Source organism: Doryrhamphus excisus, chromosome 14 (genome assembly GCF_030265055.1).
Source record: "Doryrhamphus excisus isolate RoL2022-K1 chromosome 14, RoL_Dexc_1.0, whole genome shotgun sequence".
NCBI lineage: Eukaryota > Metazoa > Chordata > Actinopteri > Syngnathiformes > Syngnathidae > Doryrhamphus > Doryrhamphus excisus.
In genome coordinates this window covers 19,924,361-19,938,011 of record NC_080479.1, presented here as the reverse complement: position 1 = coordinate 19,938,011, position 13,651 = coordinate 19,924,361, and the positions used below count along the sequence as shown (strand labels likewise).

The window sequence follows — 13,651 nt, the reverse complement described above, 5'->3', positions numbered from 1 at the left end:
CAAACGTGTAAATGGAAGAATAAATATGGCTCTTTAAATGTGGATTTTTACAAGTGAGCTGAGACAATCTCCACTAATCGTTATCAAACGCCACGATTTGTCGTTATTACTCTGCCACGCGTGGAAAAGCCGATAAAATAAAGCCGGGCGAGTGTGTGCTCATCGTCAGGGTTCGGGAGCCAACAGGCCAAAATGGACAAACAATGTCACAGTATTTGATATTATTGTGTGAATATATACATATATAGCTATATAATATAATTTTGGTTACACATGCAGTCTCTTTAGCATTGCTTTATTTGGGACATGTCTGAAAAGGAGTCGGAAAAAGCAGATCTTACTGAACCCACCAAATTCGCCAAATGCAAATATGCAACACTCATCTGTCCTGTGAGTGTCACTGTCAATATTGAAAAGAAATATAATATTTTTACATATTCTGTATATGTTTATATTAGATATTTTACAGTAAAAATGTACAGTAAACCTCGGATATATCGGACTCGGATATATCGGAAATTGGCTCACAACGGACAGATAAAAAAGAACCAATTTTTCTGTAATGCATTTCCAATAAAAATTCATTGCATATATCGGATTTTTTATAACGGATTTCGCCTATTTCGGACAAAATCTCCAGTCCCGTTCCAATGCATTTCCATGAAATTTCCCTGGCATATATCGGATGGCCGCACCGTGGCGCTCCGATTCACCGAATCGCGACAGGCCGCTATACGACGTCATTTGCAGCGTTTCCTGCACGTCCAGGTACATTGGAAACATAGTCAAGGAAGTGCCTTTTTATAACGGATAAAATCCCATTTACGCATGTACCGGATATAAATCCGATATATGCGTAAAACGGACATTTTCCGGTATACGCATATAACGGATTTCGCTTATATCGGACAAAACCAGTGGGAACAATTGAATCCGATATATCCCAGGTTTACTGTATTTCACAGAGCAAATGTGTTTAGCATGTAAGGGCATTTAGATCAACAATACTATCTGCCCCAATGGCTGGTCGGGACACACAAAAAAAATTCAAATATTATATACATTCCTCGCTACATTGTGGAAAAAAAAAGTGTTATACGTTTATCCTTAAATAAATGTACGGGAAACACGTTTCATTTTTCCACTCAGAGCCGTCATACCAGTTTATAAAGAAGTTCTTCTTAACGGTGTAGCATTTTTAAATGTTTAGAAGAATATTCCAGAATAACTGTGGTGTATTTGAGAGAGGTCAGAGTGCAATGACTGCTTTTATAGGACTAATGCCTCAAACAAAGCAAGAACGCATTTCATTGTACTCGTGTCGGGACGTCAACCGTGCACACAGCATCATCTGACAAACGGGACGGCGAGTACTTTGGTGAGTATGGGGGGGGGGGTGTTTAAAAAAAACTAATGATCAGTCCTCTATGTAAATGGCAATTAAAGGACACTAAGTGCTGCAGGCGCTGTCCTTGCGTTTCACACTTTTGATAGCAGCAGAGTGGCACGGGCCTCTCGCTCTCATTTGTCAAATTGAGGCAGGGAGCCACTCCACAGTCAATCAATTAAGTGTAATGGAAATGGTGATTGGGGTGATTAGTGCATTGGCCCAACCTACTGGGCACGTATGCTGGATACAACAGAACCATCCGCGACGCTACAGATCCCGCTGACAAACGACGGAGACTGTGGGCAAACTGCTGAGACGTTGCTCTGAAATGAGCGTCATTCGTTTTACTTGAGCTTAAGGAGGCGAGTCGGGTCTAATCGAAGGGGAGGAACTCGCGTGACCTTCCTGCCCCCGGGGAAGGATCACACGTGAGAGATGGAGCCCACAGCGGGGGTCATACGGGGAAACGCTGCCACCTAGTGATGGCTTGCATGTAGAGACACAAAAAGGAAAGGATCTCCGCTATTTGCATGAAACGTGATCAATATTATATAATTTAATTAATGTATTCTTGCCCTTTATTGCAAAAAAATGAGACTTTGATATCGGTCCCATTGACTACCATTAGAACTACATGATTTGTTATATATTACATTTTATGTATGGGACCAAAGGGTACAAAGTAAAAGTTTTAAAAAAATCTTAAATCAGTTCAAGGCCCTAAAATAACCTAAAAATATCCCAGACTGCATATAATTGTGTGATATACTGTAAATGCAGTATTCTTACATTTATTTGGTAACATTTGGAAAAACCTTACTTAACATTACTTAATTTGTTTAAATAAATATAACTTGGATATAATCAAGTTATAATTACTTTACATATTCACAGATGTTACATTTTACAGTAAGTCAAATTTACTTCACACTGGCAAGTAATTATTACATTAAATTCTACTTGGATGGTTTGCCTGCAAAAATATTACATAAGGTTTTTTTCATTTTAACCATCAATCAATCCATTTTCTATACGGCTTATCTTCACTGGGTTCGTGGGGGTATGCTGGAGCCTATCCCAGCAGTCTTGGGGCGAGAGGCGGGGTCCACCCTGGACTGGTGGCCAGCCAATCACAGGGCACATATAGACAAACAACCATTCACACTCACATTCATACCTATGGACAATTTGGAGTCGCCGATTTTGGAATGTGTGAGGAAAACCCGGAGAAAACCCCCACACGCACAGGGAAAACAAGCAAACTTGGGCATCTTCCCGATTTCCTGACTGTGTGGCCAACATGCTAACCACTCGTCCACCATGCGGCCTTTTCAAGTAGGGTTAAAGAAAGCATAAAACAAATTGCAAATGATGGAATATTGACAGAAAAAGTATCGTCATTGCTACGATCCTTGCTCCAAAGCAGCGCGCCTGAGCGATTAGTCGACAAGGAACAATCCGACCTACGAGCGGCCTTGGGCAATAATTTCAAATCAATAGCCTCTGATTCACTTGAGTCGAGGTAATGGCGTCGGTTAATCTGGCCGCAAACAACAGTTGATTTCATTTCCCCGTGCTGGCGACAGATCTCAGCTGTTATCTCCCGGAATCGAGTGGCAGTCGCTTAAACGAGCCAAACTCTCATTGCAGTGCTGCGTTTGAAACCACTGACCCCTCCCCTCTGGACAAAATGATAGAAACAATCTCACCAGTGGAGATTGACACTTCATTTCAAGGATCAATATTTACAATTTCCTTCTTTCAAGGAGAAGGGCTCCTGTGCTATCCACCTCCCAAATAAGCTGATCATATCTCTGCAGGCCTCGGAATGAGATTCCCTCCCAAAATGTGTGCTGCTCTTTTTACCCACACCCCCACGCCGACTCCCGCTCGGAAATCTGCCCACTGATGGCAGTAAATCTTTATCTGCTACGGGCCGAGCGGCAACAAAGGCCAACGCAGAGAACTCCAAGAGATAGCCGGGGCTCTGATGTGCGGGGACGCCGTGCAGCGGGGTCATTAATCAAAGAGGGTGACAGGCAGGTGGGACGCTGTGGACATCTTCAGCCCGGAGTCGGTCGAACGCCGGTGTTATGTGCCACAAGCCGGCCCTGGGTCATTAGTTTAATCCATGTCAATTATGTTAGCATTACAGGAAGCACCGCGGCCTCACAGTAAACATACAGCATAACACATAACCAAACATCACTTCCTCTGCGTTGAAACAGTAATATTTACTATTGTATACTGATTTATGGAGCCACCCCACGCAGACCAAACAGTAATGAAGTAACCTGCTGGCCCCTTTCACATGAGAACGACTGGGCTAGTAATCTATTGTTAAAGAGCTTTTAGAGTGATGGATGGAAGTGCCTGTGACCTTCACACGATCAATTCATATCTAATTAACCCCTGTTATTTATGCCACTTTCAATAAGGACTTTCCCAAGGGATGGATGAATACCTCAGCTGTCACACAGGGAAAAGAAAAATGGGAATTATTGTGATGAAGTCTTGAGATTTGATTTGTACAAGCCTGACCTCTATTGGTCAAAATACGTCACAACAGTTCTAACATTTTTAGCCTGTATAAAATAAAATAAAATAAAATAAAATGCACACTTAATCACAAACTGTATCACTAATTTGACGCACAATAGCAGCGCAGGTTTTTGTTGTATATGGTATTTACTATTTACCATATACTACAGCACGGATCTGAACCTCTTAGTACACACATGCCTCTATAAGAATAAATTACTTCAATTTAATAACATTATGAGTTTAGAAATAGTTCTAGAACTACCTTAGTGCCGCTGAAAACAAAGCCCACAAATGTCCGTCATATTTGTTTACGTTTGTTCGCCTGCGGGCGCCGGCTGATGACGTTTCTCGTTCCTATGCGCATGCGTGAAAGTGAGTACGACTAAATGCTTCACGAAAACAGAAATCGGGTGTTTATGAGCTATTACAACATCGTATTTGGTAAAAACAAAAAATCTACTGCAACGTGTCACAATATCAGTCACTAATCTTTGCTTATTGCAAACTTTCTCTTTCAACTTGATCAAAACTGAACTGTTTCGCGTCGATGTTCCTCAAAGCCACCTGTTGCTTGGAGGCCTCCATATTGTGCAATTCCGCATACCAACAGCAGGGGGAGGGAAAGATCACTATTTCAATAACTCATCTCCAAACGTGCAAAATGGAACATTTTTGCCTGACTTCAGCTGTGATCGATTGAATGCCCTGAGAATACAATGACCTGGACGAATGACAATATTCACAGGCATTTAGTAAGGGGCAAACGTGCATCATTCTCTAAATACTACAAACATACTGTAAATGTCACATACATATTTGGCTTTTGTTTTGGCCTCTGCAGCATTTTCAATTTGCTGATTTTTCCCTTTGGATCATTTCTGTGTTAGGAGTGTTGTTGTTTTTTTTATCTCAGTGGTCACCCCTTTGCAGGGAGAAGAAACCCATTAGCGCAAACAAAGGCTGCAGTAGATGAGGTGACAACCGCTGGAATGTGACGACTCCCAAGTGCTGAATGAAAACAAACGTCTTGGGAAGGAATGAAAGAAAGTGAAAGGAAAGAAAGAAGTTGCATTCCAGCCATTTGTACCTCGTCTGAGCTGCCAACCAGAAAGAACATTATACACACACACACACATTCAGCTGCATGCAGGACAGACATCATCATATTCTATTTGAATATATAAATACAATTATAAATACTAATACATATAATATCAATTTCTACAATATAGTATTTTCAAATGCAAATACTGTAATAACCAGTTCCAACAATTGACTTTGTATTTACATAAGGTACATAAAGTCCAGCATTAATCTAATATTTTTTTAATAATTCTTAATTAAAATTAATATTAATTAAAACGTTATTATTTGTCAGTATTGGTCAAATTTAATAACTATTATACTAATTATAATACTGTATAATATAAATAATAAAATAACAATAATAATAACTTATCTTGGTATGCAAATGTATAATACTATATCAAAATTGCATCTCAAATAAAAATAATATAAAAACAAATACAATGGAAAAACATATAAGGCTATTTTTTTCATCAAACTTAACACCACAGTATTATTATTTATAAAATGATCATTTTAAAACACAGTAATATTACCATGTTCCTATAATGCCAGTTCTGCATGTGTGTCATATATAATATATGATCAATAATTATAAATATTACAATAAAGATTTGTCACATTTTATCTGCGCTGCGTTGCGTTCAATCATGGTTTTGTCTCGTGTTTTTCCTGTGTTTTCTTGTGTTTTTTTCACGGTGCACATGAATGAGGATCAGCGATGCAAATGCGGACGAGCATCAGCTTTGACGTGCAAATACTCGTGAAGCGCTGAGATGGCTCATTGGAATGCGAGGTCTTCGTGCCAGCGTGTAGTAGTTGGCCCATACTATAAAACACAACATGGACACTTCGGGTTGCAACAGGCCGATTGAAACGCACACAACACACACCTGGTGGTTGTTTAGCAATCAGCTGACTTTGTTGAATGCATGGATTGACTGACAGACGCACGCTTGAGCTCACGTACGGGTATATTTGTCAATAAGTCGTCTTTGGCTGGTGAGTGTGTATTACGATGTAGAATTAGTGTTGCTGGACACAGCTTGACGCGTTATCTTGAGGTTATCGTACATAATACAACACACAAGACTTCCATTTAAAAACTGCCTTCTTAAATGACGCTAATGCCTACTTTTGCTTAACACTGTCGAAGGTATTTATTCAACAAATGTATTGTGCTCGTGTTTGTGTTGAGCTGCGTCACATTGAGAGGTCTTTCTAAAATGTGGGTTGCAGTATTTAGCAACATAATAAAGTTATCGTTAAATGAGTACCGCTCGTCTTAAAATGGCTTTTTTTTTTTAATGGGACTCTTGTATTGGATCTCAGTCATTTGCATTTTCTCACTAATTGTGCACTTCAAGTCCTGAAGTGGTCCAAAGTTTTGGGATGGATGCATTGACGAGCGCCACCTTTGCTAAACGACCCATTTGAGTATCAAAGGCTCCCCATTAACCCCCCTGCTTTTGTCCCAGCAGGTCTTCTACTATAAAGCTGGGCCTACCTGCTCGGGGTCCGCATCACTCCTGATCTTCCATCCAGCAGCATGCACACCACCCACGGCAAGGTCAGGGCTCAGCTCCCTCCGGCTGGCGACGTGTTCAGGAGGAGCACCACCTACTTGGCCAGGATCGCCGTCGTCCTGCAGGACGCGCCGGACAAAATGCTCACCTTCGCACAGGTAGATACATACCTTGTCTCTTAAGACGCATGTTTTCCACATGAAAAATCCATCTGATGTCTTCATTTTTGTCGTGTAGTTGATGGACAGGCTGGGGCCGCTCATCAAGGAAGACAGGAAGTCTATCAAGAACAACATCAGAGTGTGTTTGTCCACCAGCAAATGTTTTGTCAAGGTAAGTGGATGTACTGGTCGCGTTCATGTTACAAAGGGCGTCCAAACCTTTTCCACCAAGGACCACACGGCTAAAAATGAAAGGGAATATCCTGGAGTAGCGGGAAAAGTCAACTTTGCTCTTTGAACTTTTTCCCTCACATTTTAGCATTTTTTTTAAATTTCACAATTATAGTTATTTCCCCACAGTGTTTGCTTAACATTCCCACAGCCTATTTTTTATTTTATTTTCTTTTATGACTAACAGAATAAATTTAATTTCATCTCTATGCCACTAAAATTACAAATTTCTTCAGAATAAAAAATATTTTTATATTGACTTTTCACAAATTTTTTTTTTTTCTGCCTTACTCTTTACTTTAATTACTCATAACTCTTTTGGTAATTATTTCTTTATTTCAATGTTTTGACCTTATTCTTTTAACTATTCAACACATTTTTTTTACTTTGTCGTTTTTTGTACAAAAAAAATTTATCCTAGCTAAACAACATTTTTCCTCGTTATTTTCATTAATTGACAATTCTTTCATGATGTGTTGATATTCAGACTTAAGTGACTTATAACTGATTTTTACATTTTTTTAATATAAAAAAAATCAGCAGGCCGCACTTTGGACACCCCTGCATTAATGTAACAGAATATGTGCAGAGACCACTGACATCTTCAGAAGAATTAGTTGCACCACCTAGTGGGGGATGTTGGTTATTGCATTTGTACTGCCTCATTATCTTTTGCTCTTGGCTGTAGAGAACCCCCAAATGTGTCCTTCTGACCCACACCAATGTCTCCCGCCCTCAGATTCCACTGTTTGGTAACTCTGTGGTCAGCAAAAGAAACTTCTGGAAACTGGACCTGAGTCAGCTCACCCATAAAATGGTGCGCCGTCACTTCAAGGACCTCCTGGACTTCTTCCCCGAGTTGACCTCCAGGGGGGAGGATGCCCAGAATGTGGGCGTCCTTCCCTCCTCCTCCAAGGCCAGCTCCTGTGACTCGGTTCAGATACGATGTGAGGTCAAGTTCAGCGGTCCGTTCTCCATCGAGTCCCTCCTGAAACGAGACAGCCCCGCCCCCAGAGCCTCGCCACGGTGCGGCATGCCCGCACTCGCCCATGAGCATCATTCAACGCCGCGGCCCCAGAAGAGGCGCCCCAGCTGGGACACAGAGGAGCTCCTCTGCATGCACTTTTCCACCGCAAGGGGCGGCACGCACCCTGCGGACAGCGCCACCAAGTTCAGCAAGAGGGTGCGGACCGACCCCGCCTTCCCTGTGTACTCCAGACTAGGGGGCGGGGCTTACTTCAGCAGCAGTTACACCCCTTACATGACCTTCACCCACGATGCTCACCGTTTTTCTTTGTGACCTTTTTTTTAAAAAAACAAAAACTTTTCTACGTTTCATGTTGTGGGACAAAGAATCCACACAGGACCTCATCAATGTGTCTCGTGCGTCAAAAAGGATTTTTGTTGAAGGCTCAGGATGAAAACGGTCCTGCATTGTTTTTATTTATTCTTGCAGGTTGAACGCCCTTCCAATGTTGTCGTGTAGCAGCTTGATATATATTTTTATTACCGGCCTGCCTTCATATTCCAAATGAAACTTCAACTTTCTTCAACGTGTTTTTGTCTTTTTATCCCCTCATTCGCACGTAGAGAAGTACAGGATGTTAATTATTAACTTGGTTTAATCGCGGACGTGTTGATCACATCAGCTCCTGGAGGAACATTAACTCCATCTGACCCTTTTCTTTTTTTTTTTACCGAGTCAACTAAAGCTAGCGTCTCACATGGCTGAGACGAGAGATACACAGTAAAAAGTAAATATTCCACAATTTAAATACTTTAAATTAGCTGTAAGTCACAAACTTTATACTTTTTCAATTGTTTGCTTCTTTCGACTTTTTCCTAAGTTATTGAACACTTTTCTAAATGGTCTCGGACACGATGATTTAATTTTAGTTTTTGATATAACAAGGCATTAAAAGCTAAAGTCCAGAGAAGGAGCAGGAAGAAGCAAAAGCCTAGCGTATCCTGCCAAAAAGTATGTACATCATGCTTAATACATAAATACATGATATATAGTAACTACTTGATTAATACTGTATGTCCTCACATGACCACAATCATACTGTATTTCATTATTTCACCAACATTTTATTTAAATTTTGCTTTTTTTTAACATCAAAAATGTTAGGTTTTTGTGATAGTCATCTCAATCTTAAAATATTTTACATTTTACATATGAATATAAGATATTAAAAGTAAATCTTATAAAAACTTACTTAAAAAAAACGAACAGACGTCCACCAAGCCCCGTAGTTCCCCCTTATTGTGATTTACAGCATAAATATTCGTCCTACATTTATTTTATCCACATATGTAGATTCCTGGGCCATGAAAATATACATCGGAAGGGTTTGAATGACTTAAAGAATGCTAGCAATGCTAACATGCTAATGTTTGCATGCTAATACCGAGCACAATAGTGCTGAAATGGGAGTATAATTATGCTAGCATATGCTAGCAAGTGTCTGCTTGAGTTCATATTCATGAATATCACAAAAAAAGATAATGTTAGCATGCTAACACCAAGCATATTTTTTTGTTTGTGTCTTTCGGCTTTTTCCTGATTACAGAATCTCCACAGCTGATCTTTTTTTTTTTAACGTCTACATATGAAAATGACTTGAAATGCTACTATGCTAATGTTAGCATGCTGGCAATAATGTAATATAATTTAAAAAATGTGCTAAACTAATTTGGATAATGGCTTGTTTTTTATTTGTTTTTAGAATATATACATTTTACATTGCATGACTAATATCAACTTAATGTGGCGAATGATGATGCCTGACGGGCATTTTCAACCAACCAATCAGAAGCCTGAAGAAAGTCTGCATTTCCTGGGCCCGCAAAGGCCAACAAGGACATGGATACGGGTTCAAAAATCCCCCAAACCGACACGCAACACATCGATACACACCATCCAAGTCTGCACTCGGGCGTGCTTAACGCATTCCAAGCTATAACATCTCGTCCTGTGTGATTCTCAACAAGCACAAACCGGCTCTTTGCGTGTCGTTTATGAAAAGACATACCCGATGACTCCTTTCCTCGGGCCTGACGTCAGGTAGCATTCTTGCACCTGAGCGACCTTATCAAGGGGTCACGCCGCTTTTTTCACTCCCATGATAGCGCATGAGTCCTGTCGTCAAGGCAACCTGAGGCAGGTTGGCGTCAGGCCCGTGTGTGTGTGTGAGGACGGATTACCGCCACCAGCGCTGCTGGACGACCCAGATTGAGAGTCGCCCCGCCATATTTTTATCTGACAGATTACAGGCAGGATTTAAAAATACTTTTTTTTTTTATTTCTTCTCCCTAATTGATCTGCGTCCGTCCTCCGGACTTAACTGGGAGGAATCAGACTTTTAGAGTAATCTTAGCAGTTCTGATAGTGACACAAAGAATACGCTAGTGTTGATGAGATTATGCTTAATTTCTTTCATGGGATTAATTGACTAGATGTGCCTAGAAGCAACAAAATGCGCCATCGTAATAATATCATGTCTAAAAGAGTAGCGCAGGGGTGCTCACACTTTTTCAGCATGCGAGCTACTTTTAAAATGAGCGAGTCAAAATGATCTACCCACTACAAAAATGCAAAACATCTATTTATTTTCAAATGTATTGAGGATTATTTGTACGTACAATGTATGTTGATGTACCTTACATAACCAAATGAGCCAATATTGCAAAACACACATAATTAACTATGAACATTTTTTGTAATTACCTGAGTTTACTTTGATGACTTGCACTGAATTGAACCAGCCAGGGATGCATAGTCCGGACAGTAGCTGCTGATAGCCAGCCTCAAGCACACTTCCAAATGTTTATCAGTCATGGATAATATCCGTATCATAATATCCGTATAATATTCCATATCCGTATGGAAGTGATATGTTTTTTGCCTTTTTACTTGGTCCAGTTTTTGCCTTTTTACTTGGTCCAGCTCCTTCACTCATTTTAGTGACCATAAACTTTAGCGAGGGCTTAAAATCTCGCAATTCGCCGACTAGCTTAGCACTTTGCATCGTTGTTTACGCATGAGCGGTGACCTAAAGGTCAAAATTCAGTTGTCATCTGACTGGTTGTCCTGTATGTCAATCAAGTAACGGGGATGGATGATAGGCTGACATCGTAAGTTCTGCTGCACTTAGAGACGTCGTTTGATTTGATTGGTCGCCCGAAGGGCAACATTCAGTTGTCATCCGAATGGCTGCCCTGTATATCAATCAAGTGACCGCATTGATGCTGGGATGACATTTTTTTTAAGTCACGCCGCGATCGACCAGCGATCGACCAGTACCACCTCCGCGATCGACCGGTAGCTCGCGATCGACTTAATGAGCACCCCTGGAGTAGCGTATAACATTACTCACTTACTTTATTTGCTGTTCCGACCCTGTACAGTAGATGGCATCGTAACTCTTCTGCTTCTGAACACACCCCGTACGCACCCGGTCTGCCAGAAAATAAGAAGACGTAGCAGGAGTGATCAATGTTGCCAATGAAAAACTTTGGCTGACTGGCTGAGTTTTAGACGATGGACTAAAGTAGTATCCGAAGGATACTACCCTAGTAGGTCCTGTGTTGGAACCCAGCGCTAGCCTGGCTAAAACAGGCGGGTTACACTTTGAGCATCTTCTACATAAACACATCCTGTTTCTATGTTCATACACGCAAATGTTTCATTTCTGCTGCTGGATTATGGTGATCTCCTTTTAATGAATGCATCTGAACATGTTTTTTTTTTTTAAAAGCTGGACACCATCTACCACTCTGCTTTATGCTTTGGTGTTCACTCTTGTACGTTTGATGCCCTGACATGCAGACTTTCTGCATGTTTTTCAGGTTGTCTTTGATTTTGAACATGCATTCTTGGGCTCCTTCCATGTTCCCTCCGCTCTTACACGCATCAACACCAACAACAGCATACTGATACTGGTTGGTGGAATCAGAACAAGGTTGGGTGAAGATGTCATTCCAGTTTGCTGCACCCGCGAATGACCTCCAAAATGACTTGAAACTTATCTGGCACGGTTACTTTAGGAGAAGTACAATCGAGTTTCAAGAAACAAGACATAAATCAACTGAGTCAATTGATTACCAAGTGCTGTGATTGGCTGGCGACCAGTCCGGGGTGTGCCCCGCCTGTCACCCGAGGACAGCTGGGATGGGCTCCAGCACCTCCTGTGACCCTGGTGAGGATAAACGGTAGAAAATGAATGAATGAATGAATAATTACCAAGTGTACTACGGACGACTTCCACCCCAAGTTAGGTATCCACATTTGAAAGCTGCTGGATGCTGTCCATCCATGGTACTTCACCTGTAGCTACTGCCATCTTGCAGTCTCGTGTTAATAAAAAATATTTCTAAAAAATCAGGACATTGCCTACAGCCACATCTGCTAATGCTAATATTTTCTGAAGTGACACTAATTAGACATCTCGGTGGTTATTTACTTTTAATGAAATAGAAGTGTTAATTGGAGCATTTACGGTAATCTAATCCGTCGTCACGCAAATCAACAAACACGACCTCCCCGGCTGAGGTAACACTAGGTCTGTGTTTTTGTTTACACGTCGATCTGTGTGGTGGATTAACTCCTGTGTCTACTGATCGCACAAACTGGCTCAAACCCTAATCCCTCACAGCGACTCCATGCCGTCTCCTCTGCGTATGACCCACATAGCAGACGTTACTGGTGGTTATTATTTACAGTTAAAGCCTCCGGTACTTTGTGAAAATGAGAAAACATCCCACGGGTCACACGGAGGATCATATCTGTGTCCCCTTAGTGGTAGTCCCAATTTGTGCCGCTTGTTTACATGAAGTACATGTGATATAGAAAGAGTGTGACCTCCTAACAAAGATCCTCTGTGTCACCCTGGACAGGATTTTTAGACACTTTAACATGAAATGAAGATATATTTGTGCTCTTTGTAGTTCTGGAGTCGCTACTATTAAACATTATAGACAATATGTGAGGAATGTGGCTTATTAGCCCTTCATGTGGCCAAAACATTAGGTACACCTGTTTATCGATTGAGAGAGCCAACATGAAAAATGAGTCTTTACAATGCTAGCTGTCATAAAGGGTAGTAACAGAATAATATGTTGATGGTTGTTGTTGTTTTAGACTGTGGTGAATTGTATGATATGTTTCTAAAATGTTGAACATCGTTTAGTAGAGCAGACAAGCAGCGTTATAGTTAATAAACGTCATGCTCTAAAAATCTGTCCACAGGGTGGCGCTACCGTAACTTATGACAGCAATAACCTTTTTTCTAACGTATACAAACAACAACAAATGAGTACAGGTAACAATATTACATATATATATATATATAGTATAACACAGTCTTAGCAACACACCTTATGAGTGGACATGCTAACTTCCGGTAGACGCACGAGGCGACACGCGCGCCTCGTCACGTCGCTCACGTCTTCCTCGTCCGTGCCACGCCCACTAAGAAAGCCACGCCCACTAGTTAGCTGTGTCAACAAACATGTCATATAAATTTCTGTACGTAATTGTGCTATATTATTTATTTACCATATGTATTTGTGGTATATGAGAGCTTAGTTTAAATAGATAAAAATGTATAATAAATATAAAGACCATCAGGCGGGGTACACCATGGACTGGTCGCCAGCCAATGGCAGGGCTCGTACCGACAAGCTAGTCAATGACTACCAAACTCCATACT

The 13,651-nt window shown here is 40.9% G+C and overlaps 2 protein-coding genes across 7 annotated transcripts in view; one reads left to right on the top strand and one right to left on the bottom strand.

Annotated features, from left to right (window-relative positions):
• The window catches only part of LOC131101420 (sal-like protein 3), a 37,973-nt gene extending 24,572 nt beyond the window's left edge, over window positions 1–13,401 (bottom strand). For 2 of the 6 annotated variants that reach the window (XM_058046544.1, XM_058046548.1), the window contains exons 1-4: window positions 13,317–13,401; window positions 12,046–12,136; window positions 7,746–11,400; window positions 6,528–6,826 (exon numbers count right to left, since the gene is read on the bottom strand). The gene's annotated coding sequence lies outside the window, so the exon portion shown is untranslated. Of the gene's footprint in view, window positions 1–4,196; window positions 5,191–6,527; window positions 7,320–7,745; window positions 11,401–12,045; window positions 12,137–12,267; window positions 12,690–13,316 lie in introns of those variants that run through there. The other 4 variants (XM_058046545.1, XM_058046546.1, XM_058046547.1 and 1 more) reach the window with 4 other exon arrangements.
• Window positions 5,865–8,486, top strand: LOC131101423 (forkhead box protein H1-like). Its single transcript, XM_058046553.1, has 4 exons — window positions 5,865–6,022; window positions 6,502–6,704; window positions 6,784–6,879; window positions 7,678–8,486. Exons 2-4 carry the CDS (start codon window positions 6,570–6,572, stop codon window positions 8,236–8,238), a joined length of 792 nt encoding a protein of 263 aa, XP_057902536.1. The 5' UTR covers window positions 5,865–6,022; window positions 6,502–6,569; the 3' UTR covers window positions 8,239–8,486.
• Window positions 13,402–13,651: the final 250 nt, after the last annotated feature.